General features: G+C 40.7%; 1 protein-coding gene across 2 annotated transcripts in view; it reads right to left on the bottom strand.

Annotated features, from left to right (window-relative positions):
- The window catches only part of RNF128 (ring finger protein 128), a 77,799-nt gene extending 52,940 nt beyond the window's left edge, over positions 1-24,859 (bottom strand). The window contains exon 1 of one of the 2 annotated variants that reach the window (XM_010594704.3): positions 24,157-24,859. In XM_010594704.3, the coding sequence (XP_010593006.1) occupies positions 24,157-24,649 (493 nt within the window). In that variant the 5' untranslated portion in view covers positions 24,650-24,859. The remainder of the gene's footprint in view (positions 1-24,156) is intronic. The other variant, XM_003414818.3, reaches the window with a different exon arrangement.
- Between the last annotated feature and the right edge of the window lie 597 nt (positions 24,860-25,456).

The following is a 25,456-nucleotide window of genomic DNA, read 5'->3' as shown; positions in this document are numbered from 1 at the left end:
CTAAAGTAGAATAAAGCTATGAAAAGCGGAGGAAGGAGGCAGTAAAACCAAAAACACCAATCCTGTTGCCGTCGAGTTGACTTCAACTCATAGCGACCCTATTGGACAGAGTAGAGCTACCTCACAGAGTTTCCAAGGAGCACCTGGTGGATTCGAACTGCTGACCTTCTGGTTAGCAGCTATAGCGCCTAACCACTACGCCACCAGGGTTTCCAAGGGGATAGAAAGTAGGACACAAAATGTGTTCTTCAAAAAGAAGCGGTATAGCAGCAACCCCTGAATTTGACAGCTTCTTGTGCAAACCACCAACTGGTGGAGTTTTTTTAATAGCAGAATATCATTTTAAGGAAACGTTAATTTAAAAACAAGTAATTCAATTTTAATGATGTATGAAATGCAAGTTTGACTAAGGTTATATGTTCTGCGTATTATTAATAAAGTATAAAATAAGCACACCATTACTCCCTCTACTCTTATTCTCATAAAAAAATCCCCCTTTTTTCTAGAATAACAAAAGTTATTGTCATCAGATGAACTCAGTGTCCCATGGGTAAAAATTGCCAATATACTGAATTCTTCCTACGAAAATCTTAAACTTAGCACTACTCTTAAAAGTACTGAACTGAATGGATAATGAAGGAAGATAGTGAGGGTAAGCCCACCACCCATCTGTCAGTTTGTCATACTATGGTGGCTTGTGTGTTGCTGTGATGCTGGAAGCTATGCCACCAGTATTCAAATACCAGCAAGGTTATCCATGGTGTAGAGGTTTAAGAAGAGCTTCCAGTTAGGAAGAAAGGCCTAGAAATCTACTTCTAAAAATTAGCCAATGAAAACGTTATAAATCATAACAGAATGTTATCCAACTCCCTTGCTCTGGTCATATCATCAGGAGAGATCAATAACTGAAGGAGGACATCATGGGTGGTGAAGTAGAGTATAAAGGAGGGCAAGGAAGACCCTCAGTGAGATGGGTTGGAACAATAGCTGCAAGAACAGACTGGAACATGCCAGATATTGCAAGGATGATGCAGGACTGGCCAATGTTTCATTCTGTTGTACATAATGTCACCATGAGTCAGAGTCGACTCCATGGAAGCTAAAAACAGTGAGGGTAAGCAGGCCTTTTATGGGAAAGAAACAAAGACACAAAGAAAAGTGACGGGTATGTGTGGGGAGGAGGAGAGAGATAAAAAGAAAAAAATGTAAATAGTAATATAAAGGGTAAAGAAAAGAGAAACATCCCATTTTAAAGCTAGAAAAGTCAGTCCTTAAAGTTCTTTAACTGTTCGAGGCTCGTTTTACAAATAAAGAAACCAATTAGTGTTAACAAGAAAGACTCACAGTGAAAATAATATGGGTTAGATATATTCAAAAGGCCAAAGAAATTCTTTTAAAATTATCCTAATAGTCTGTAAATCATTTCTATTACCAGGTATGCTTTGTTCCTATTGTTCTACAGTGACATTACTAATGTTTTCTTTAGGATTTAGCAATAATGTTGGAACTTTTTTTTTTAATAACTAATTTTTCTGGTTATAAAAGTAAAACATATTCATTCAAATGCTCTTTCAGATCAGAAAACATGGAAAAAGAATAATGAGGAGAACAATAGTGACCTATAATTCCACCAATCAAAAATAACCAATGTCAACATCTTGGTTTATTTTCAAAAATTAAAACATTTTTCCACCATTTGTCTGCAGTTTGCAGTACTGCAGCGGCGTGTGTGTTGCTGTGATGCTATGCCACTGGTATTTCAAATACCAGCTGGGTCACCTATGGTAGACAGTTTCAGCAGAGCTTCCAGACTAAGACAGACAAGGAAGAAGGACCTGGCAATCTACTTCTAAAAAATTTGACGTAAAAACCTTGCAAATAGTACCAGAACATTGTCTGATATAGTGCCAGAAGATGGAACCCCTCAACTTGGAAGGCACTCAAAATATGACTGGGGAAGTGCTGGCCAAGATGGTGGAGTAGTCAGATGCTTCCAGTGGTCTCTCTTACAACAAAGACCTGAAAGAACAAGTGAATCGATTATATATGATAATCTACGAGCCTTGAACATCAAAGGAAAAGTTGAGGAATCGGACTGAGCAGCAGGGGGAGGGAGAGACGATTCAGAAGCGCAAGGAGTTGCCGGACCTGACCTGCTGGGAACTGGTACCCAGCAGGCCGAATCCACTGGTGCGGTGGGAGGGCAGTGAGAAAAGCAGTGGTGTTCGGGATGCATTTTCCGTATCGGGAGAGACTGAGCTGCAGAGAATTCACTCATGCCTCCAGGGTCAGAGAAGAACATAACTCTCAGCACAAAATAAGTACTTGTTTTTAATCTACAGCATGGACCAAAAAACACCCCTTTGGAAAAAACTCTCTCCCATTTAATTGACCCCTCCCCACTCCCCACCGGACCCCAAGCAGGCTTCAGTGATAGTTGCTTTCCCTGGGCTGGACATAAGACCTGTCATGCACCATGAGCCATCTTCCTGGCTTTGGAGAAGGAACAAATTAACAAACAGGAAAAAATAATCTGCCACCTCCCCTAAGATGGGAACTCACGGCAGAAACAGCTCCCTTACCTAGGCACAGGCATAAGTGGTCCAAGGACTCTGAATGCCTTCCACCCTTGCATAGACTTGTGTGGGCCCATTTCAACAGCATAGGCCCTCATTAGCACAGTAAAACAGTGTATATGTCTGAAGTCTAACTTCTACTGTTTCAGCTATATGGTGGAGAGGCAGGTTCATGATGCTTGACACTGCTTTGCCTATAACGGAGGGTCCTCACCTACCCACATTAGGGGCCTGAGGACTGGTGGCTTCACCCACACTACCTACCCCCTCGACAGAGGTCCAAAGATAAGCGGTGCCTCCCAGTCCTTACAGCCAATAGCACTGGGTGCCCATAGTCTGGCTGCAAAACCCACCCACCTAGGTGCTCTAGGGAACAGGGAGACACTTTCCTCACAGGCACTCGGAGCAGTTGTCAGTCCCCTGCCTAGCTCAGCATGTGACCCCCTACTACATCCATACACCTGTGCCTATACCAATCATCCCTGCTTGTCTACGGCTGTCGGTGAAAACCTGTACCAGACACTTAGTGACCGACTACTTGGACACCTGAGCTGAATCCATACAAGAAAAGTAAACGGACTCCTGGGCTCATATACCTAGTAACAGCTCTAACCACCTGGTAACAGGATATTAGAGCTTCAAAGTCACCAATAATCAAACTAGCTCACTTGAGCAGCCTATCTGGGCATACCAAAACAAGAAGCCTGGCCACAGTAAGCAAACATAAAATAAATAAATACAATAACTTATTGATGGCTCGGAGACAACAGTCAATATCAAATCACATAAAGAGGCAGACCATGATGGCTTCAGCAAGCTCCAAAAACAAAGACTTAAGAAATCTTCCAGGTGAAGAGAATTTCCTGGAACTACCAGAGGTAGAATACAGAAGATTAATATACAGAACTCGGCAGGAGATCAGGCAAAACACAGAACAAGCCAAGGAACGCACAGATATAGCATTAGAGCGGGAACTTAAGAAGACTATACCCAGCACTCAGTGCCCTTGAGTCGATTCTGACTCATAGCGACCTTATAGGACAGAGGAGAACTGCCCCATAGAGTTTCCAAGGAGTGCCTGGCGGATTCGAACTGCCATCCCTTTGGTTATAAGGAGACTATAGAAGAGCATAACGAAAAATTTAAGAGGCTGCAAGAATCCATAAAAAGACAGCAAACAGAAATTCAGAAGATTAAAAAAATTTTCAGAATTAGACAACTCAATAGAAAGAGGAGCAGAATTGAGTCAACAGAAGTCAGAATTAGTGAGACTTAAGATAAAGCACTTGACACCAACATATTTGAGGAAAAATCGATAAAAGAATTTAAAAAATGAAGAAACTCTATGTGGGACTCTTTCAAGAGAAATAACCTACGAGTAATTGGAGTACCAGATTGGGGGGGAGGGGAATAACAAAAAGTCCAGAGAGAACTGTTAAAGATTTGTCGGCAGAAACCTTCCCTGATATCATGAAAAATGAAAAGATATCTATCCAAGGTGCCCATTGAACCCCACACAAGGTAGATTCCAAAAGAAAGTCACCAAGGCATATAATAACCAAACTTGCAAAAACCAAAAATAAAGAATTTTAAGAGCGGCTAAGGATAAACGAAAGTAATCTACAAAGAAGACTCAGTAAGACTAAGCTTGGACTACACAGCAGAATCAATGCAGGCAAGAAGGTAATGGGATGACATATATAAAACCTTGAAGGAAAAAAACTGCCAGCCAAGAATTATATATCCAGAAAAAATGTCTCTCAAATATGAAGGTGAAATTAGGCCATCTCGAGATAAACAGAAGTTTAGGGAATTTGCAAAAACCAAGACAAACCTACAAGAAATAATACAGGGAGTCATCCAGTTAGAAAATCAATACCACCAGACAACAACTGAAGACTAGAAAATAGGACAGAGCAACCAGGTATCAACCCAGACAGGGGAATCACAAAAATAAACCAAAGCTAAAACTCTCAAAACAAGAAAACAGAGACATCATTATGTAAAAGATGACAACATTAAATAAAAAAAGAGGGACTAAAAAATGTAGTCACAGATCTTTCATATGGAGAGGAAATCAAGGTGATATAAAGAAATAAAAGTTTGGTTTAAACTTAGAAAAAGAGGGGTAAATATTAAGATAACCATAAAGGAAACTGACAATCCTACACATCAAAAAAAAAAAAAAAAAAAAAAACGAAAACATAAAGACTCAGCAGACACAAAAGCAACAACAATGAAAAACAGGAAAAGACAATATATAAACAAAAATGACTCAGTACACAAAATTAAATGGAAAAAGAAACTGTCAGCAACACACATACACATAAAAGACTTCAAAATGACAGCACTAAACTCATACTTATCAATAATTATGCTGAATGTAAATGGACTTAATGCACCAATAAAGAGACAGAGTGGCAGAATGGATTAAAAAAAACATGATCCATCTATATGTTGCCTACAAGAGACACACCTTAAAGACACAAACTAAAACTCAAAGAATGGAAAAAATATATATCAAGCAAACAACAATCAAAAAAGAGCAGGAGTGGCAACATTAATTTCTGACAAAATAGAGTTTAAAGTGAAATTTACCACAAAGGATAAGAAAGGACACTATGTAATAATTAAAGGCTCAATATAACAGAATGATATAACCATAATAAATATTTACACACCCAACTACAGAGCTCCAAAATACATACAACACATTCTAACAGCATTGAAAAGAGAGATAGACAGCTCCAAAATAATAGTAGGAGACTTCAACACAACACTCTCAGTGGAGGACAGATTATCCAGAAAGAAGCTCAATAGACACAGAACATCAAAATGTCACAATCAGCCAACTTGACCTCAGAGACATACAGAACGCTCCACCCAACGGCAGCCAAGTATACTTTCTTTTCCAACACACGTGGAACATTCTCCAGAGTAGACCACATATAGATCATAAAGCAATCCTTAAAAGAATCTAAAACATCAAAACATTACAAACATCTTTTCTGACCATAAAGCCATAAAAATAGAAATCAATAACAGAAACAGCAAGGAAAAAAAATCAAACACATAGAAACTGAACATCACCTTGCTCAAAAACTACTGGGTTATAGAATAAATTAAGGACAGAATAAAGAAATTCATAGAATCAAATGAGAACAAAAACACTTCCTACCAGAACCTTTGGGACACAGCAAAAGCAATGCTCAGAGGCCAATTTATAGCAATAAATGCACACATCCAAAAAGCAGAAAGCATCAAAATCAGAGAACTATTCCTACAACTCGAACAAATAGAGAGCAGCAAAAGAAGCCCTCAGGCACCAGACGAAATCAAATAATAGAAATTAGAGCAGAATTAAATGAAATAGAGAACAGAAAAACAATTGAAAGAGTTAACAAGACCAAAAGTTGGTTCTTTAAAAAGATCAACAAAAAATAGATAAGGCATTGGCCAAACTAATAAAAGATAAACAGGAGAAGAAGCAAATAACCCAAATAAAAAATGAGATGGGTGATATCACAACAGACCCAACTGAAATTAAAAGAATCATAACGGAATACTATCAAAAACTGTACTCTAACAAATTTGAAAACCTAGAGGAAATGGACAAATTTCTAGAAACACATTACCTACCTAAATTAACACAGAGATAGAACAACTAAATAAATTTATAACAAAAGAAGAGAATGAAAAGGTAATTAAAAAAAAAATTCAACAAAAACAAGCCCTGGCTCTGATGGCTTCACTGGAGAATTGTACCAAACTTTCAGAGAAGAGTTAACACCACTACTACTAAAGGTATTTCAGAGCATAGAAAAGTACGGAATACTACCAGACTCATTCTATGAAGCCAGCATATCCCTGATACCAAAACCAGGAAAAGACAACACACAAAAAAGAAAATTACAGACCTATATGCCTCACGAACTTGGATGCAAACATACTCAACAAAATTCTAGCCAACAGAATTCAACAACATATCAAAAAAATAATTCACCATGACCAAGTGGGATTCATACGAGGTATGCAGGGATGGTTCAACATTAGAAAAACAACCAATATAATCCATCACATAAATAAAACAAAAGAACAACCTGATCTTATCAATTGATCTTATCATTTGAAAAAGTCCAACAGCCATTCATGATAAAAACTCTTAGCGAAATAGAAACAGAAGGAAAATTCCTCCACATAATAAACAGCATTTAGACAAAGCTGAACAGCCAACATCTTCCTAAAAGGAGACAGTCTGAAAGCATTCCCTTTAAGAAAGGGAACCAGACCAGGATGCCCTTTATTACCACTCTTATTCAACATTGTGCTGGAGGTCCTAGCCAGAGCAATTAGGCTAGAAAAAGAAATAAAGGACATCCAAATTGGTAAGGAAGAAGTAAAAGTATCTCTATTTGCAGATGATATAATATTATACACAGAAAACCCTAACGAATCCACAAGAAAACTACTGGAACTAATAGAAGAAGAGTTCAGCAAAGTATCAGGATACAAGGTAAACACAAAAATCAGCTGGATTCCTCTACACCAACAAAGAGAATGACGAAGAGGAAATCACCAAATCAATACCATTTACTATACCCCCCCCCAAAAGATAAAATACTTGGGAATAAATCTAACCAACTACAAGACACTACTGCAAGAAACCAGAAGAGACCTACATACGTGGAAAAACATAACTTGCTTACGGACAGGAAGAGTCAATATTATGAAAATGTCTGTTCTACCCAAAGCAATCTATAGGTACAATGCAATCCCAATTCAAATTTCAAAGGCATTTTTTAATGAGTTGGAGAAACAAATCACCAACTTCATATGGAAAGGGAAGAGGCCCTGGATAACTAAAACATTACTGAAAAAGAGGAACAAAGTGGGAGGCCTCACACTACCTGATTTTAGAACCTATTATACCACCATGGTAGTCAAAACAGCCTGGAACTGGTACAACAGATACATAAACCAATGGAATAGAATTGAGAATCCAGACATAAATTCATCTACCTATGAGCCATTGATATTTGACGAAGCCTTAAGTCTATTAAATGGGGCAAAAGACAGCCTCTTTAACAAACAGTGCTGCCATAGCTGGACATCCATCTGCAAAAAAAATGAGACAAGACTCATACCTCACACCATGCACAAAAACTAACTCAAAATGGATCAAAAACCTAAATATAAAATCTAAAACAATAAAGATCATGGAAGAAAAAATAAGGACAACGCTAGCAGCCCTAATACATGGCACAAATAGTATACAAAATATTACTAACAATGTACAAACACCAGAAAAGAAACTAGGTAACTGGGAGCTCCTAAAAATCAAACACTTAGGCTCATTCAAAGGCTTCGCCAAAAGAGTAAAAAGACAACCTACAGACAGGGAAAAAATTTTTGGCTATGACAAATCTGGTCAGTGTCTAATCTCTAAAATCTACAAGATACAGCAAAACCTCAACAACAAAAAGACAAATAACCAAATTAAAAAATGGGCAAAGGGATATGAACAGGCACTTCACCAAAGAAGACATTCAAACAGTTAACAGATACATAAGGAAATGCTCATGATGATTAGCCATTGAAAAAAAAAACCCAGTGCCATCGAGTCATTAGAGAAATGCAAATCAGAACTACAATGAGATACCATGTCACTCCAAAAAGGCTGGCGTTAATCCAAAAAACACAAAATAATAAATGTTGGAGAGGTTGTGGAGAGACTGGAACACTTATACACAGCTGGTGGGAATGTAAAATAGTACTACCACTTTGGAAATCGATTTGGCGCTACTTAAGAAGCTGGATATAGAACTACCATACAATACAGCAATCCCACTCCTAGAGAAATAAGAGCCTTCACAGGAATAGATATATGCACACCCATGTTATTGCAGTACTGTTTAAAATAGCAAAAAGATGCAAACAACCAAGGTGCCCATCAATGCATGAATGGATAAACAAATTATGGTATAGTCACACAATGGAATACTACACAACCATAAAGAACAATGTCAAATCCATAAAATACCTCATAAGATTGAGGAATTTGGAAGGCATTATGCTGAGTGAAATTAGCAGTCATAAGAGGACAAATATTGCATGAAATCACTATTATAAGAACTCAAGAAAAAGTTTAAATGCAGAAGAAAACATTCTTTGATGGTTACAAGGGTGGGAAGGGAGGGAGAGGGGTATTCACTAATTAGATGGTAGACAAGAATTATTTTAGGTGAAGGGAAGGACAACACACAATACAGGGGAAGTCAGCACAACTAGACTAAACTAAAAGTTAAGTTTCCTGAATACAATCAAACACTTCGAGGGACAGAGTAGCAGGGGCGGGGGTCTGGCAACCATGGTTTCAGGGGATCTAGGTCAATTGGCATAACAAAAGGTATTAAGAACACGTTCTAGATCCCACTTTGGTGAGCGGCATCTGGGATCTTAAAAGTTAGCAAGCGGCCATCCAAGATGCATCAACTGGTCTCAACCCACCTGGAGCAAAGGAGCATGAAGAACACCAAAGACACAATGAAAATATAAGCCCAAGAGACAGAAAGGGCCACACAGACTCCATCAGCCCAAGACTGGAAGAACTAGATGGTACCCGGCTACCACCAATGACTGCCCTGACAGGGAACACAACAGAGAATCCCTGATGGAGCAGGAGACAAGTAGGATACAGACCTCAAATTCTTGTAAAAAGACCAGACTTAATGGTCTGACTGAGACTGGAGGGACCTCAGAGTTCATGGTCCCCAGACTCTGTTAGCCCAGAACTGAAACCATTCCCGAACCCAACTCTTCAAAGATTAGACTGGACTATAAGGCTTAAAATGATACGGGTGAGGAGTGTACTTCTTAGCTCAAGTAGACACATGAGACTATGTGGGCAGCTCCTGTCTGAAGGTGAGATGAGAAGGCAGAGGGGGACAGGAGCTGGTTGAATGGACACGGGAAATATAGGGTGGTGAGGAGTGTGCTGTCACATTGTAGGGAGAGCAACTAGAGTTACATAACAATGTGTGTGTTTTTGTATGAGAAACTGACTTGAATTTGTAAACTTTCACTTAAGGCACAATAAAATATATATATATATGACTGCGGAAGAGTTGCCTCCTCAAAGTAGAGTCGACATTAATCACTTGGATGGAGTAAAGCTTTCGAGATGTTCGCCTGCTGATGTGGCAACACTCAAAATGGGAAGAAACAGCTGCAAACATCTATTAATAATCGGAAAGTCGAATGCACAATGTATGAATTGGAAAACAGGAAGTTGTCAAAAATTAAATGGAACGCTTGAAGATAGATATCCTAGGTATTAGTGAGTTGAAATGGTCTGGTATTGGCCATTTTGAATCATATGCTCTACTATGCTGGAAATGGCAAATTGAAGAGGAATGGCATCACATTTGTTGTCAAAAAGAACATTGCAAGATCTATTCTGAAGTACAACACTATCAGTGATAGGATAATAACCATACACCTACAAGGGAGACCAGTTAATATGACTATTATTCAAATTTACGCACCAACCACTAAAGCTAAAGATGAAGAAATTGAAGATTTTTACCAACTTCTGCAGTCAGTCCGAAATTGCTCAAACATGCAATCAAGATCCATTGATAATTACTGGTGATTGAAATGCCAAAGCTGGAAACGAAGAAGAAGGATCAGTATTTGGAAAACATGGCCTTGGTTATAGAAAAGTCACCAGAGATTGCATGATAGAATTTTCTAAGACCAACAACCTTCATTGGAAATACCTTTTTTCAACATAAATGGTGACTATATACACGTGGACCACGCCAGATGAAATACACAGGAATTGAATCAACTACATCTGTGGAAAGAGATGATGGAAAAGCTCAGTATCATCAGTCAGAGCAAAACCTGGGGCCAGCTGTGGAACAGACTACCAATTGCTCATATGCAAGTTCAAGTTTAAGCTGAAGAAAATTAAAACAAGTTCACAAGCCTAATTACAACTTTGAGTATATCTCACCTGAATTTAGAGACAATCTCTAGAATAGACTTGATGGTACTGATCACTAATGTCCAAAGACCAGATAAGTTGTGGGATGACATCAAGGACATCATACATGAAGAAAGCAAAAGGTCATTAAAAAGACAAGAAAGAAAGAAAAGGCCTAAATGGATGTCAGGAGAGACTCTGCAACTTGGTCTTGAATGTAGAGTAGCTAATGCAAATGGAAGTGTGGTGTAATGAATTACTTAATATGGCCTTTCAAGCCATGGCCTTGTAACTCCCATCTAGGTGATTGGTTGGGACTGTGTGATACAGTAATTGTGGCCCACCAAGTGGATCAGTCAGTTTTGTCTTAAAGGAGAGCCAATTCCAGAGCAGAGAAGATTCTACCACCACCAAGGAAGAACAGCCAGAAGCGAAGAGCACATCCTTTGGACCCAGGATCCCTGCACTGAGAAGCTCCTGGAAGCAGAAGACTGAGAGAGAGAGAGAACAAGCTGTAACTCTGAAGACAGTGAGAAGTGGTGGCAGAAAAGAACAAGCAGCAGAGACCCAGGAGCAGGAGTTGGCACAGTAGACTTCCCTGCCCATGCAGAGATAAGCAGAGATAAAGTTGAGTGCCTTTTGGGAGAGGCCCAGGGCCAGGGAGAGGCGAGCCTGCAAGCATGGCTGGGAAGAGGCTGTCCTGATGGAAGAACTGTATCCTCGAGTGTCCTTGAGCCAGAATTGTAACCTGTTACTTCCCTAATAAGCCCCATAATGGTGAGTATGGTCTGTCAGTTTGGTGTGGCCATTGCAATGAATTACTGAACTTAGCTGAGAAGTAGAGTGCTGTGGGAGGGACAGTTGGTGTCAGAATTAGTAAAGATGGCAGAGAGAGGAGGCTTGTCTGGCCTCCTCCTCATGGGAATCAACCTTGCACTGTTGATCTTGGTTCTCCTTCCTCCTTGTAGGGTTAGAGGCGGTCAGGCACTGCCCCCATGCTGTTTTTACAGGAAGAAATGATGATGTACAAGAGCTAATCTGAAGATTTCAAAGGGCAGCTCCAGAAGACAAAGTAAAGTATTATAATGAAGTGTGTAAAGACCTGGAGTTAGAAAACCAAAAGGGGAGAACATGCTCGGCAATTCTCAAGCTGAAAGAACTGAAGAAAAAATTCAAGCCTTCAGTTGCAATTTTGAAGGATTCTACGGGCAAAATATTGAACAGTGCAAGAATTATCAAAAGATGATGGAAGAAATACAGAGTCATGGCACCAAAAAGAACTGGTCAATGTTCAACCATTTCAGGAGGTAGCATATGATCAAGAACCAATGGTACTGAAGGAAGAAGTCCAGGCTGCAATGTAGGAACTGGCAAAACACAAGACTCCAAGAATCGATGGAATACCAATTGAGATGTTTCAACAAATGGTTGCAACGCTGGAAGCACTCACTCATCTATGCCAAGAAATTTGGAAGATGGCTACCTGGCCAAGCAACTGGAAGAGATCCATATTTGTGCCCATTCCAAAGAAAGGTGATCCAACAGAATGTGGAAATTATCGAACAATATCATTAATATCACATGCAAGTAAAATTCTACTGAAGATAATTCAAAAATGGCTGCAGCAGTACATTGACAGGGAACTGCCAGAAATTCAAGCAGGATTTGAAGAAGAGGGCATGAAACAAGACTCATTCACAACCTGTGATATGCAGATGGCACAACCTTGTTTGCTAAAAGTGAAGAGGACTTGAAGCACTTCTGATTGTCTTAGTCACCTAGTGCTGCTGTAACAGAAATACCACAAGTGAATGGCTTTAACAGAAGTTTATTCTCTCACAGTCTAGTAGGCTAGAAGCTCAAATTCAGGGTGACAGGTCCAGGGCAAGGCTTTCTCTGTTGGCTCTGTAGGAAGGTCCTTGTCATCAATCTTCCCCTGGACTAGGAGTTCTTCACGCAGGAACCCCGGGTCCAAAGGATGCACTCTGCTCCTGGTGCTGCTTTCTTGGTGGTATGAGTTCCCCTTGTCTCTCTGCCCGCTTCTCTCTTTTATATCTCAAAAGAGATTGGCTCAAGACACAATCCAACCTTGTAGATTGAGTCCTGCCTCATCAACTTAACTATTGCCTATTCTACCTCATTAACATCATAGAGGTAGGATTTACAACACATAGGAAAATCACGTCAGATGACAAAATGGTGGATGATCACACACCACTGGGAATCATGGACTAACCGAACTGATACACATATTTTTAGGGGACACAATTCAATCCATGACACTGATGAAGTTCAAAGAGCACAACCTTCAGTATGGATTACACCTTAACATAAAGAAAACAAACCACAACTGAACCAACAAGCAACATCATAATAAACAGAGAAAAGACTGAAGTTGTCAAGGATTTCATTTTGCTTGGATCCACAACCAACACTCGTGGAAGCAGCAGTCAAGAAATCAAAGGACATACTGCACTGGGCAAATCTGCTGCAAAAGACCTCTTTCAAGTGTTAAAAAGCAAAGGTGTCACTCTGAGGACTAAGATGTGTCTGACCCAGGTCATGGTATTTTCCATTACCTCACATGCATTTGAAAGCTGGACAATGAATAAGGAAGACGGAAGAATTGATGCCTTTGAACTATGGTGTTAGTGAAGAACATTGAATATACCACGGACTGCCAAAAGAATGAACAAATCTGTCTTGGAAGAAGTACAGCCATAATGCTCTTTAGAAGCAAGGATGGCAAGACTTCATCTCACATACTTTGGATAAGTTATCAGGAGGGACCAGTCCCTGGAGAAAGACATCACGTTTGGTAAAGTAGAGGGTCAGTGAAAAAGACGAAGACTGTTAATAAGATGGATCGATACAGTGGCTGCAACAATGGGCTCAAACATAGCAACGATCGTGAGGATGGTGGAGCTGGCAGTGTTTAGTTCTGTTGTACATAGGATTGCTATCGGAACCAATTCGATGCCACATAAGAACAACAAAGACGTTTTAGTTGCAGGCAGCATTTAAGTAAGCCTCTTTAACATTTTGTCTGAAATGACAAGTTAATATCTTTGAGACACACACACACATATCAACATATCAATTTTAATACCTTCTTTCAAAAGTCAAAATGAATATGTTAACTCAAAGTCATTGACCTGTACCTAAGTTGAACACTGAAATATTAAAGCAAAGTAAATTAGGAGTAGATTCTAAACCTAACTACCCCAATCAAGTTTCCCACAACTTAGCGTGAATCACCAAACTTTCTTCTAGAAAAGGAATCAATATTGCTATAAGCCCATGGGTAAATTCAAGCAGTAACCATACATCATAACGTACAGAAAGGCATGCATACAGCTCAAAGAGAAAAATACAGAACAGGAAATGGAATAACAAAGAGCCTTTGTGCTCTGCTTGGCCCATAGGGCTTCAAGGTGGGTGGTGTTAACAGCAAAGTATGGCAACTCTGAACTGGCTTAGGAATTGCCTCAAAAAGTGAATGTCTTGGTATTAACTGTGCTTGGTAGTAACTCCCTACAGTATTAGGGAGCTGAGTATCACTACGATAACATGGCTCCAATGCAGTAAAGAAGATTGTTTCTGTGAATGACTAGGCTCCCACCACATGCTGCACGAGGTCCTTCCCTCAGGAGATAAAGCTAACCACTGCATTGCATCAAAAATTCTTCATTTTAGCCTGGGAGTGGGGGCTTCTGGTGTTCCAGTACAGTTCTGTTTCTTGGTCTAGGTGCTGGTTACCACAGGTATGCTTTCTTTGTGAAAATTCACTGAGCTGTACACTGATGATTTATGTACCTTTTTGGTATGTATGTCGTACAATAACAACTTCAAATTTACAAATACAAAAAATTATTCTTCCTCGGGCAATATTTGTGATACCACTGCCCAATCAAATAAACTGTGGGGAAAACCCCAGCAATGGTTTACAGTTCAGTGGTTATCATGATAAAAGAAAAGCCATTTTAGTCAATGAGGTACTACTTAACCAAAGCAACAAGGAAACCAGGCTCAAACTCCAACTGTGACAAAGGCATCACCAATAGGAATATTGTGAGAGAAAAGGAACTAAAGAACAAATGCTAATCAAATCCTTTAAAAGACCAAAGCCATAATAGGCAATGCTTCCGGGTTAGACTAGACATTCATGGCTAGTAAGTATATTTTTACATAAATCTTGGTGGAGCATATTTTTGTTTATTTTAAATGCCCCAATTCACACCCCTCCCCATCACCATTTTTGTACTTCCTTTTTGCTAGCCAACAGAAGAGAGGCTCAATCCCCCAGAATCAAAGGCCACAACCTTCAAATATAAGTAAACCCACTTCCTATTTTTAATGATATGGGAAAAGCCGGATACAAAATTGGGCATACGGCATGATTACAATTTTTTGAAATAACATATATGCAGCGCAAAAGATAAAAAAGACAATGAAAACACACCAAAATGCTAAAATAATTACATCTACAGATTTTTTTCTTCTTTTTTCCATTAATACTCATAACCGTTATGATAAGTAGGATACAAAACTATACCTACACATGGAAAAAGAGACAAGAAAAAAGTACACTAAAATATTAGTTGTGCTATCACTGCACAGTGGAATTATTGGTAATTGTTAGTTTCAGTTTTATACTTCTCTGTGTTTTCCAAGTTTCCTCCAAGGCACATGATTAATTTTATAATCAGAAAATAACTTAGTAAACATCTTTGGTATTCTCCTCTCTTTCTTCCATTTAAGACTGGAAACAGAGATTAAATGTGACATTCTGTATGTGATAACACACATGTTGCAGAGACTGGGAATAAAATGTTCTTTATGTGCTTAGAGAAACCATTTGCTGATCGAGCTACATTTCCTTTTTTTTAAAAGGTTACATTTTACGTTATGAAAGTCCACGTTTACCAATATATTCAATAAAAACATTGTATTTAAAGACATAAATTGAATGCCAGTGTAGATAGTTCTTAAAACATCAAAAAATATTTAGTAACACAGGGAAAGTTCAATGTAAAAACACATTTGTCACTATTTCCACGTAACCTAGGTCATTATTATGCCATTAAAAACCATAAGAGAGTACAACCCGTTAACTGGCCCATGATGGTGATCACCATAGAAATTAGGGAGCATGCAATCTTGACGTATTTGTAAACTCTGATTCCTCCCACTAAACTCAACATTCCTTAAGAGGGCCGAGGCTTGATCTTCATTATTCCGTACCCTCTAGCAACAAGCGCAGTACCTAGCATACTGTACCACTAGTTGCCTTCAAGCTGATTCTTACTCATGGCCACCCCATGTGTATCACAGTAGAACTGTGCTCCACAGGGTTTTCAATAGCTGATTTTCTGGAAGTAGATCATCAGGCCTTTCTTTCATGGAGCCTCTGGGTGGATTCAAATAGTCAACCTTTTTGTTAGCAGGCAGCCTCTTGCACCACTCAGACAAACTTTATCATACAATAGATCCTTGATAAATTCTCAAATGAACTGAATTCTAATCCCATTCCATTAGTTACTTCTCTGGCATTAGAGCACTTGTGTGTTCAAGAAATTCAATAAGCATTTCTAGAGCGCAAGCAGTACAAAGGTTCCTATGAAGAATATGAAAATTAAAAAAAAATTAAAATAACTATAGTCTAGTAAACCATTGCTGTTGAGTCAATTTCAACTCATAGCGACTCTACAGGACAGAAGAGAACTGCCCTACAGGGTTTCCAAGGAGCGGCTGGCCTCTGGCGCCACCAGGGCTCCACAGTCCAGTAGGAAGGTAAAATATGTAAGCAAATAACTGCCAGCAAAATGCTGAGAGTGCTGTAAGAGAAGGAGAAAAAGAGAAGAGATTACTTTGTTTTGGCTGTGGGCTGTGGTGGGAAGATAAAAAGAATTAAGTTTCACAGATGAGAAGGCATTTGTGTTGGGTTTTGAAGGACGAGTGGGTTTCTGACCAGCAGAGCTGGGAAGTAAAGGATATGCAGGCAAAAGCAGAAGTACAAGCAATGGAACACAGTGGGAGAGAATACAGTATGTTTAGAGATCACAGGCAGGGTATTCAGAAGTCCTTAGGTGGTACAAAAGGTTAAGTGCTTGACTTACTAACTGAAGGTTGCAGGTTCAAACCCACCCAGAGGCACCCTGGAAGAAAGGCCTGGAGATCTGCTTCCAAAAGTTCAGAGCCAAGAAAACCCTATGAGTACAGTTCTACTCTACACACAGGGGGACACCATGAGTCAGAACTGACTTGATGGCAACTGTTTTGTTTTTTTTTTTTACAGGGTACTTCCCATGAGAGAAAGATATAAAGCCTCAAAAGTAGGCTGGGGCCACATTATAAAGAGGGTCGCTATGAGTCGGAATCAACTCGATGGCAACGGGTTTGCAGTAGGCCATGCTGAGAAATGTAGTCTAAATTTTATAAGTAATGGGCTTTTAAGCAATGGTATGCATGTGATCAGAGCTGTATTCTGGTGGCGATGTGGAGGAAGGATTGGAGGGAGAAGACTGGAGGCAGGGAGACCATTCCAGAGGCTAAGGTATTTGCTCCATGAGAAGACACAAGGACTGAAGGCAGGCTAATAACAGTTGCAAGAGAGAAGGGGACATAAGTGAGATTTAAAATAATAGAAACAATGGGATATGGCAGCTATTTATTGGAGGTAGACTGTTAACAGCCTGGGTGTAGATGCAAGGAAGAAGAGGTGTTAGGTGAATGAATAAAATAACAGAAATAAAACAAAAAAGAGGCAAGAGGAGAAGGAAGAGACTGTAAAAAGGCGGGGGTGGGCGAGAGTTTCCAAGAAGGGGTGGTCAACAGTATCAATACAGTACTGCAGAGATATCAAGAAGGATGCATTTGGAAATAGCTTTTGGGATGCTATTTTATGACGGTTATCACCATCCAATCCCTTTTCAACCTCTTCTGTACCAATCATTTTACTAAAAAAAGGTGTTTTCAAAGTCAACTTTCAGTAAAAAACTGGAAAACTAAATGTAAAAAGGTTGAGAGGCAATTAAAAACCTGTTGTTATCGAGTCGCTTCTGACTCATAGTGACCCTGTAGGGCAGAGTAGAACTGCCCCATGCGGTTTCCAGGGAGCACCTGGTGGATTCAAACTATGGACCTTTTGATTAGCAGCATAGCACTTAAACACTATGCCACTAGGGTTTCCTAAGAGGCGATTCAAACCAAAGCCCACTGCTGTCGAGTCATAGCAACCCTACAGGACAGAGTAGAACTGCCCCATAGAGTTTCCAAGGAGCACCTGGTGGATTTGAACTGCCAACCTTTTGGTCAGCAGCCATAGTTCTTAACCACCACGCCACCAGGGTTTCCAGGGAAGAGGCGATTAGTGGTAAGAAATCACTGTAAAATTCGGAAGTCCTTCGTGAATGGAAAAGAGATTGGTAACTTGAGGGGGAAGCAGTTATTTGAGAAAAGAATGACAAATGCAGGAGAGCCAAGAGATGACTTCCTTGTAAAGAATTCAGTCTACTCGCCCTGTACCTAAAGCTTTGAAGTTAAGATTTCAGATAATATGTACTCTGAAGTACTCTAGACTATTTATTTTCAAATTACGTCCTAAAAACATGATTCCATTTTTATTTTCTAAAATACATTTAACTATCTTAAAAACTGATTAAAAATAATAACAGTGTCTATATGCCAGGCACTGTGCTAAACACTTCATTTGTATTCTCATTGAATCCCAGCAACTTTATGAGGCAAGTTTATTATGCCCATCTTAACACAGGAGGAAACTGAGACTTAGAGAAGTAAAATAATGGTCTAAGATTTTAAAAACAGTCAATGGCAGAGCCCAACATCTTAACCAATATGCTCTACTGTCTTTCAACAATGTTACAAAAAAATTTTTTTTTTATAATGTTACAAGCAACCAATTATATCTCAAACTGTATGCTGTTGGAGACCACCAAATCATAATTTGAACTGATTGGTTCCTTCAGTTTTTTTTTTTTTGGCAGCCCTAAGGAACAGGCTGGAGGTGCTCACTCTATGCCAAGAAATATAGAAGACAGCTTCCCGGCCAACTGACTGGAAGAGATCCATATTTATGCCTATTCCCAAGACAGGTGATCCAACCGAATGTGGAAATTATAGAACAATATCATTAATATCACGCGCAAGCAAAATTTTGCTGAAGATCATTCAAAAATGGCTGCAGCAGTATATCGACAGGGAACTGCCAGAAATTCAGGCCGGTTTCAGAAGAGGACGTGGAACCAGGGATATCATTGCTGATGTCAGATGGATCCTGCCTGAAGGCAGAGAATACCAGAAGGATGTCTGCCTGTGTTTTATAAACTTTGCAAAGGCATTGGACTGTGTGGATCATAACAAACTATGGATAACACTGCGAAGAATGGGAATTCCAGAACACTTAATTGTGCTCATGAGGAACCTGTTCATAGATCTAGAGGCAGTTCTTTGGACAGAACAAGGGGATAGTAGTGGTTTAAAGTCAGGAAAGGTGTGGGTCAGATTTGTATCCTTTCACCATATCTATTCAGTCAGCATGCTGAGTAATTATTCAGAGAAACTGGACTATAAGAAGAAGAACGGGGCATCAGGATTGGAGGAAGACTCTTTAACAACCTGCATTATGCAGATGATACGACCTTGCTTGCTGAAAGTGAAGAGGACTTGCTAATGAAGATCAAAGATCACAGCCTTCATTATGAATTACACCTCAACAGAAAGAAAACAAAAATCCTCACAACTGGACCAATGAGCAACATCATGATAAACAGAGAAAAGACTGAAGTTGTCAAGGATTTCATTTTACTTGGATCCACAATCAACAGCCATGGAAGCAGCAGTCAAGAAATCAAAAGACACGTTGCATTGGGTAAATCTGCTGCAAAGGACCTCTTCAAAGTGTTGAAGAGCAAAGATGTCACCCTGAAGATTAAGGTGTGCCTGACCTAAGCCATGGTATTTTCAATCACTCATATGCATGTGAAACTGGACAATGAATAAGGAGGACAAAAGAAGAGTTGATGCCTTTGAACTGTGGTGTTGGCAAAGAATATTGAATATACCATGGACTGCCAGAAGAAGGAACAAATCTGTCTTGGAAGAAGTACAACCAGAATGCTCCTTAGAGGCAAGGATGGCAAGGCTGCGTCTTACATACTTCGGACACGTCAGGAGGGATCAGTCCCTGGAGAAGGACACCATGCTTGGCAGAGTACAGGGTCAGCAGAAAAAAGGAAGACCCTCAACGAGGTGGATTGACACAGTGGCTGCAAAAATTAGCTCAAGCATAGCAACAATTATAAGGATGGCTCAGGACCGGGCAGTGTTTCGTTCTGTTGTGCATAGGGTCGCTATGAATCGGAACCGCCTCGACGGCACCCGACAACAACAACAACAAGGAAGAGGGCTGCTATGAGTCAGGATGGACTTGAAGGCAATGGGTTTGGTTTTTGGTTTTTTAAGGAATAATGCTTCTCCTGCTATCCCTCTGCATATGTTGTCATGGATTGCAAAAGTTGTAACTCCACACAGATCTTTCACTAAATTCATGCCTGCACACGTTCACTCAAGGAAAATTGTGCAAGTACACACAACTTCAACCCGTGGGCTATGCTCAGTTAGAAGGCAGGCAAAGCTCAGGTCCATCTGCTTAGAGAAAAGGGGAAGAGTTTGTTGTGCAATAACTGGAGCACGTGTAACATGTCTCATCGTGACAATCCTACATTTTAGATGGCTTTAGTGCTTACTCTAACTTTTGAATGCTTCTTATCTGATTTTCATACTTAAGATAAAAATTTTGCTGATGCAAGGCTCCAACTACCTATTGTCAAATTTGGGTACACATCTAAACAGCCTCATTGTCCTAACTAATTGCTCTTATTAGTGGAGCTTCTCTCCAGTAACAAATTTTAAAGCAACTGCTCTAAACCAGTTAGTTCCGTTACTTGAAATAAATGGGTCTTCATAGTCACAGGGCTGTGATAGGCTAAAGGGGATGTATGTGTGATTTAGGCGAAAGTTTACACAGCAAATTAGTTTCTCATTAAACAGTTAATACACAATTTGTTTTGTGACATTGGTTACCAACCCTCAAGAGAGATTTTGACAGCAATGGCTTTTCCATAGGAGCCCTGGTGGCACAGTTGTTAAGAGTTCGATTGCTAACCAAAAAGGTCAGCAGTTCGAATCTATCAGCCGCTCCTTGGAAACCCTATGGGGGAGTTCTGCTCTGTCCTATGTGGTCACTACAAGTTGGAATCGACTCTACCGCAACCGGTTTGGTTTTTGGTTTGGCTTTTCCATATGAGTCAGAATCGACTTGACAGCACTGGGTTTGGCTTTTTTGGGTTTTTTTTCCATATTTGGTGGCCCTTGTGTAATTCATGGTAATATATACTGAGTTAATCAATACTTAAACTCCAGTCCTACCTACCACTATGATTCAAGATAAGTAGTTTTTGACCAGAGATTACAATGAACCCTAGACTTACTCTAAAGAATGAGCAAAGCAAACAATAAACCACTTTACAAATATTCAGTAACGCTTGTTACTGAATGCAACATGATTTTTCCCTGTGTTGAGAAGTAGTTCCTCCAGTGCAAGGGAGAAATGTGATTCCATACTTTAAGTAATTTGTTAGCTATTTTTAGCTAGTTATTCTACAGCAAGCTTTGCTATAGCCATCATCTTGGATAATAATAAAATTTTAAAATGTCAAAATACCTTTCTGAGCATAGTTTAAGTGATCAGTACTTAAGGCTTTAGTCCTTCATATTCTCCTGAAACAAGAGAACCATGACTGGATTACCAGTGTATTCACGTACGCAATTTGACAGTTGCACAGTCATATATTTGTATATTAAATTTTTGCATCCTGTTACCATTAACCTATTATAATAACATTCACTGAGTGTTTATTATGTGCTAGGTGTTGTTGTTGTTGTTTGGTGCCGTTGAGTCGCTTCCAACTTATAGAGACCCTGTGTACAACAGAATGAAACACTGCCCAGTTCTGCGCCATCCTCACAATCATTGCTATGTCTGAGCCCACTGTTGCAGCCACTGTGTCCATCCCTCCCATTGACAGTCGTCTTCTTTTTCGCTGACCCTCTACTTTATCAAGCATGAAGTCCTTCTCCAGGGACCGGTCCCTCCTGATAACATGTCCAGTGTATATGAGATGAAGTCTCCCCATCCTTGCTTCTAAGGAGCATTCTGGCTGTACTTCTTCTAAGACAGATTTGTTCATTCTTCTGGCAGTCCATCGTGTATTCAATGTTCTTCACCAGCACCATAATTCAAAAGTATCGATTCTTCTTTGTTCTTCCTTATTCATTGCCCAGTTTTTTCACATGCATATGAGGCGACTGAAAATACCATGTGCTAGGTAGTTGACATATATCATTCTCGATAATCACAACAATGTTACCTCCATTTTACAGATGGGGAAACTGAGACTCAGCAAAATTAAATAATGTGACCAAGGACACAAAGCTGTTATGTAGCAAATCTAGAATTTGATTCCCACTCTAGACTACAAGAAACCCTGGTGGCGTAGTGGTTAAGTGCTACAGCTGCTAACCAAAAGGTCGGCAGTTGGAATCCACCAGGCGCTCTTTGGAAACTCTATGGGGCAGTCCTACTCTGTCCTATAGGGTGGCTATGAGTCGGAATCCAGTCTACAGATACAGGTAATTCCAAATCATTTATATGAATGAATCTCATTTAGAGGAAATTCAAAGCCAAACCCTTGCATTTAGTCAATTGAAATTTAAAGGCTTTAAAAGTTAAAAAAAAATCACCACGTCTTTATTTTTATCAGCTTCTTAAAAATAATTTCATTCTCATCAATGAATTATCAACCAAGAGATGTACAGTTGTTCCTTTAATCAACATAAAATCTAAGAACCACAGTATTTTTGAGCTGGAAGGGATCTTAGAGTTCATCTGGTTCATTTTTGTATCTGTACACTGCCAACTTGGCCTCCACCCCCTACACCTATACTACCATTTGACATATGAGTAACTGGTACAAGGTCACAAAGCTGATAGAGGCAAAGAAGGTGCTAAATGAATTCAAATCTCTGAGTTCCAGTTCAGTGCTCTTTCTATTATGCCACCCAACCACTCAATACAAGTGCTCTCTAGGCAGAGCTTGAAATACTATTTTAAGCAAAACAAAAAACCTCCAGTAATTAAACGAGCAGATTCATCTCTCCAAGGACTCTCGCAAGCTAATCCTACTGGCTAGTCTTTATTGAGAGTGGATGATGTGCTAGGCTCTGTACTAAACTCTTGACCAGTATTATTTCACTTCAACCTCATAGCAAACCTGTGGAGTAATTCTCTCTTATTATTCATTCCCACTTGACCGACGAAGGAACCCAGACTCAAAAGACTTAAATAAAGTAAGCTGTCTGAGGTCACAGTACTAGTAAGCAATAGAGCTGGAATTTGAACCAAGGTCTGATTCAAGGCCCAGCTTTTAACCACTATACTGTTATTATATGTTTCCACTTTTTTCTCCAAATATTTTTTTCTTTGTCCTATCTATATATGACAGATTTATACATGTACTATATAAACAGTATATATATATTTTGTATATAAACAGTATATTTACTTATATATCTATACACACAATATATCTATAGATCCTGTATCTATATGTAAATCCTACATATCTATACAGATCCTATATGTATGTATAAAACCAATCCCTATCACAAAGATGGAGAAGGTTTGTAGAAGGATAACTGAAAGGCGGAAAACAGCTTAACTCACAACAGCTCCACAAATTTAAGAACTACCCAGACTACTTTTTCCAAAGTCTACCCAGAACCACCCAGTGCAGTCGAGTCTAGGCCTTTGTTATTCTCATGCATAACAAACCTTTTCTTTTTCAATAACATTAATCACCTGTTTTGCAACTCAATAACCTCGATCAGGTTTTTCAGAGGAAAACAAAAGCGTTGATAGGAGCATTCACTTGGGACCTGAGAGGGGCAGAGAAGAGCCCGAGAGCTAAGTAAAGTTTCCACCAAAATCGCAACGAGGTTAACAGGGCACAGTAACACAATCTTTTACCTGATACCTAGGAAACATGGAGAGAAAAAGAGGGAGAGAGGAGGGGAAAATGTGCTGCCAGCCTGAGATTGTTGAGCAGGACAGAGTGCGAAAGGGATTTCCAGGCAGTCTTCTCAATTATTTCACCGCTTACGGTGAAAAGTGGTTGCCCACCAACCACTTATGGTAATCACAGACAAGGCATTCGTGTGAAATGCCTGGTAAAGGGGACGCCAAGAGCCCAAACTCCCTCTTCCCGATTTGCCAGCCTCCGCATCCCGTTTGTTCTATCCTTTTCCATCAGGGAGGGAAATTCTGAAGGATTTTTTCCGCCCAGCCCCCACGCGTAATCTCGGCGAGGGGAGGCCTCTGCCCCACATGGTGGGTACAGAAAAGGCACTCGTTTCCTTTGGAGCAAGGGAATGGTGAAGAAGGGCGCTGGGGAAAATAAGAGAAACTGGACGTGGCAGGGGTTTGGAGGAGTGCAATTTAGCAGCTGCACTTACCTGGGTGAGACATGGGGATGACCTCATTGCGGGTCCCCGGGAAGTTAAAGATGACGGCTCCAGACGCCCCTCTCTCGTAAGCCAGATGGATTTTGTCTGCAAAGGTGCAGCCCCCGCCGCGCTGGATGAGGGCCAACCATGAGACTTGCACGTTGTTCCCCCAGTCCCCCGGGACCGTGGGCACCGTAAAATTCGTATGCGGGTTGCACGCGTTGAGTGCCCCGGGGCCGTCGGGAGGTACCAGGACCCCAGCAACGGGCTCGAGCGGCGAGTCCTGGCCGTACACGCCCTCCTCGCTCAGCTCCCACACGGTGCGGTTCACTCCGGTGTGCGGAACCCACCAGGACACGTTCAGGTACGCGGTCCACACTGCCTCGGCCCCCCGGCAGCCGGGGGCGTGCGGACTCAGAGCCAGCAGGAAGCACCATGCGAGCAGTCGGGAAGAGCCGCAACCACCGCGGCAGGAGACCCCGGTCGCCGGCGGCGGCCCCATGGCGCGCGCGCTCCGCGGCTCCCAAGGGCCCCTAGCACACACCTTCCTTGCGCTTGGCAGGACCCCGGCCTCCACCAGGTGTGCGCCAGGTGGGGAGGGGGCGGGGAGAGGCTGGCGCACGCCGCGACCTCGTTCGCAACCCAGACGCACGTAGCACCAGTAGGGATGTTGCCGCAGATGCAGCTTTTCGCAGCTCCAGTCTCCTTCGCCACTGCCGAGGCCAAGTCGGGCTCTGGGGCTTTAGCTTGAAGCTCCGCCCAGCCGACTGGGGGTAGAGGTGGCTGGGAGGGAGGAAAGGACACTGCAGGATCCGCCTCTTAAAAGGGTAACAGGATGGGAAGGCAGTAGAGTGAGTGGGCTCTGTGACCGTGTGCCCAGGTGTGTTGAGTCGTTTTGTGAAAAAATGGACAGGCGAGGAACTATAGAACCAGCTTTCTGATTAGGATTCGAGTCCGTTTTGAATTTGCAAGAATACATTTTCCCTCCCTAACATTTGCCTACAAGGGCGTTTGAGACTTAAGTGCTAGAATGTGAAAGTAAGTCTGAAAGCGCTGATGCAAAGGGTCTGAGTTTTAATTAGGAGAATTTGGGTAGGTGGGTGGCGCCAGAGGCAGGCTGTTTACTGATTCTCTAGAGAGCACGGAGAGTTGCGGGGTGGAGGGAGAGGCCCGCAGGAAAAGCAAGTTGTTAACCCTTCTTTGCTGGCCCCAATTGGCATTTTTCTCTTTACCTGCTCCAAATAAGCGTCAAACAGATTTATTTCCTTCTTACCCTTACCCTAGGGTAAATATACTGCATCAGACACCC

This window comes from Loxodonta africana, chromosome X (assembly GCF_030014295.1).
Source record: "Loxodonta africana isolate mLoxAfr1 chromosome X, mLoxAfr1.hap2, whole genome shotgun sequence".
NCBI lineage: Eukaryota > Metazoa > Chordata > Mammalia > Proboscidea > Elephantidae > Loxodonta > Loxodonta africana.
Note: the sequence above shows the minus strand (reverse complement) of the source record. Positions and strands in the feature narration are given on the sequence as shown.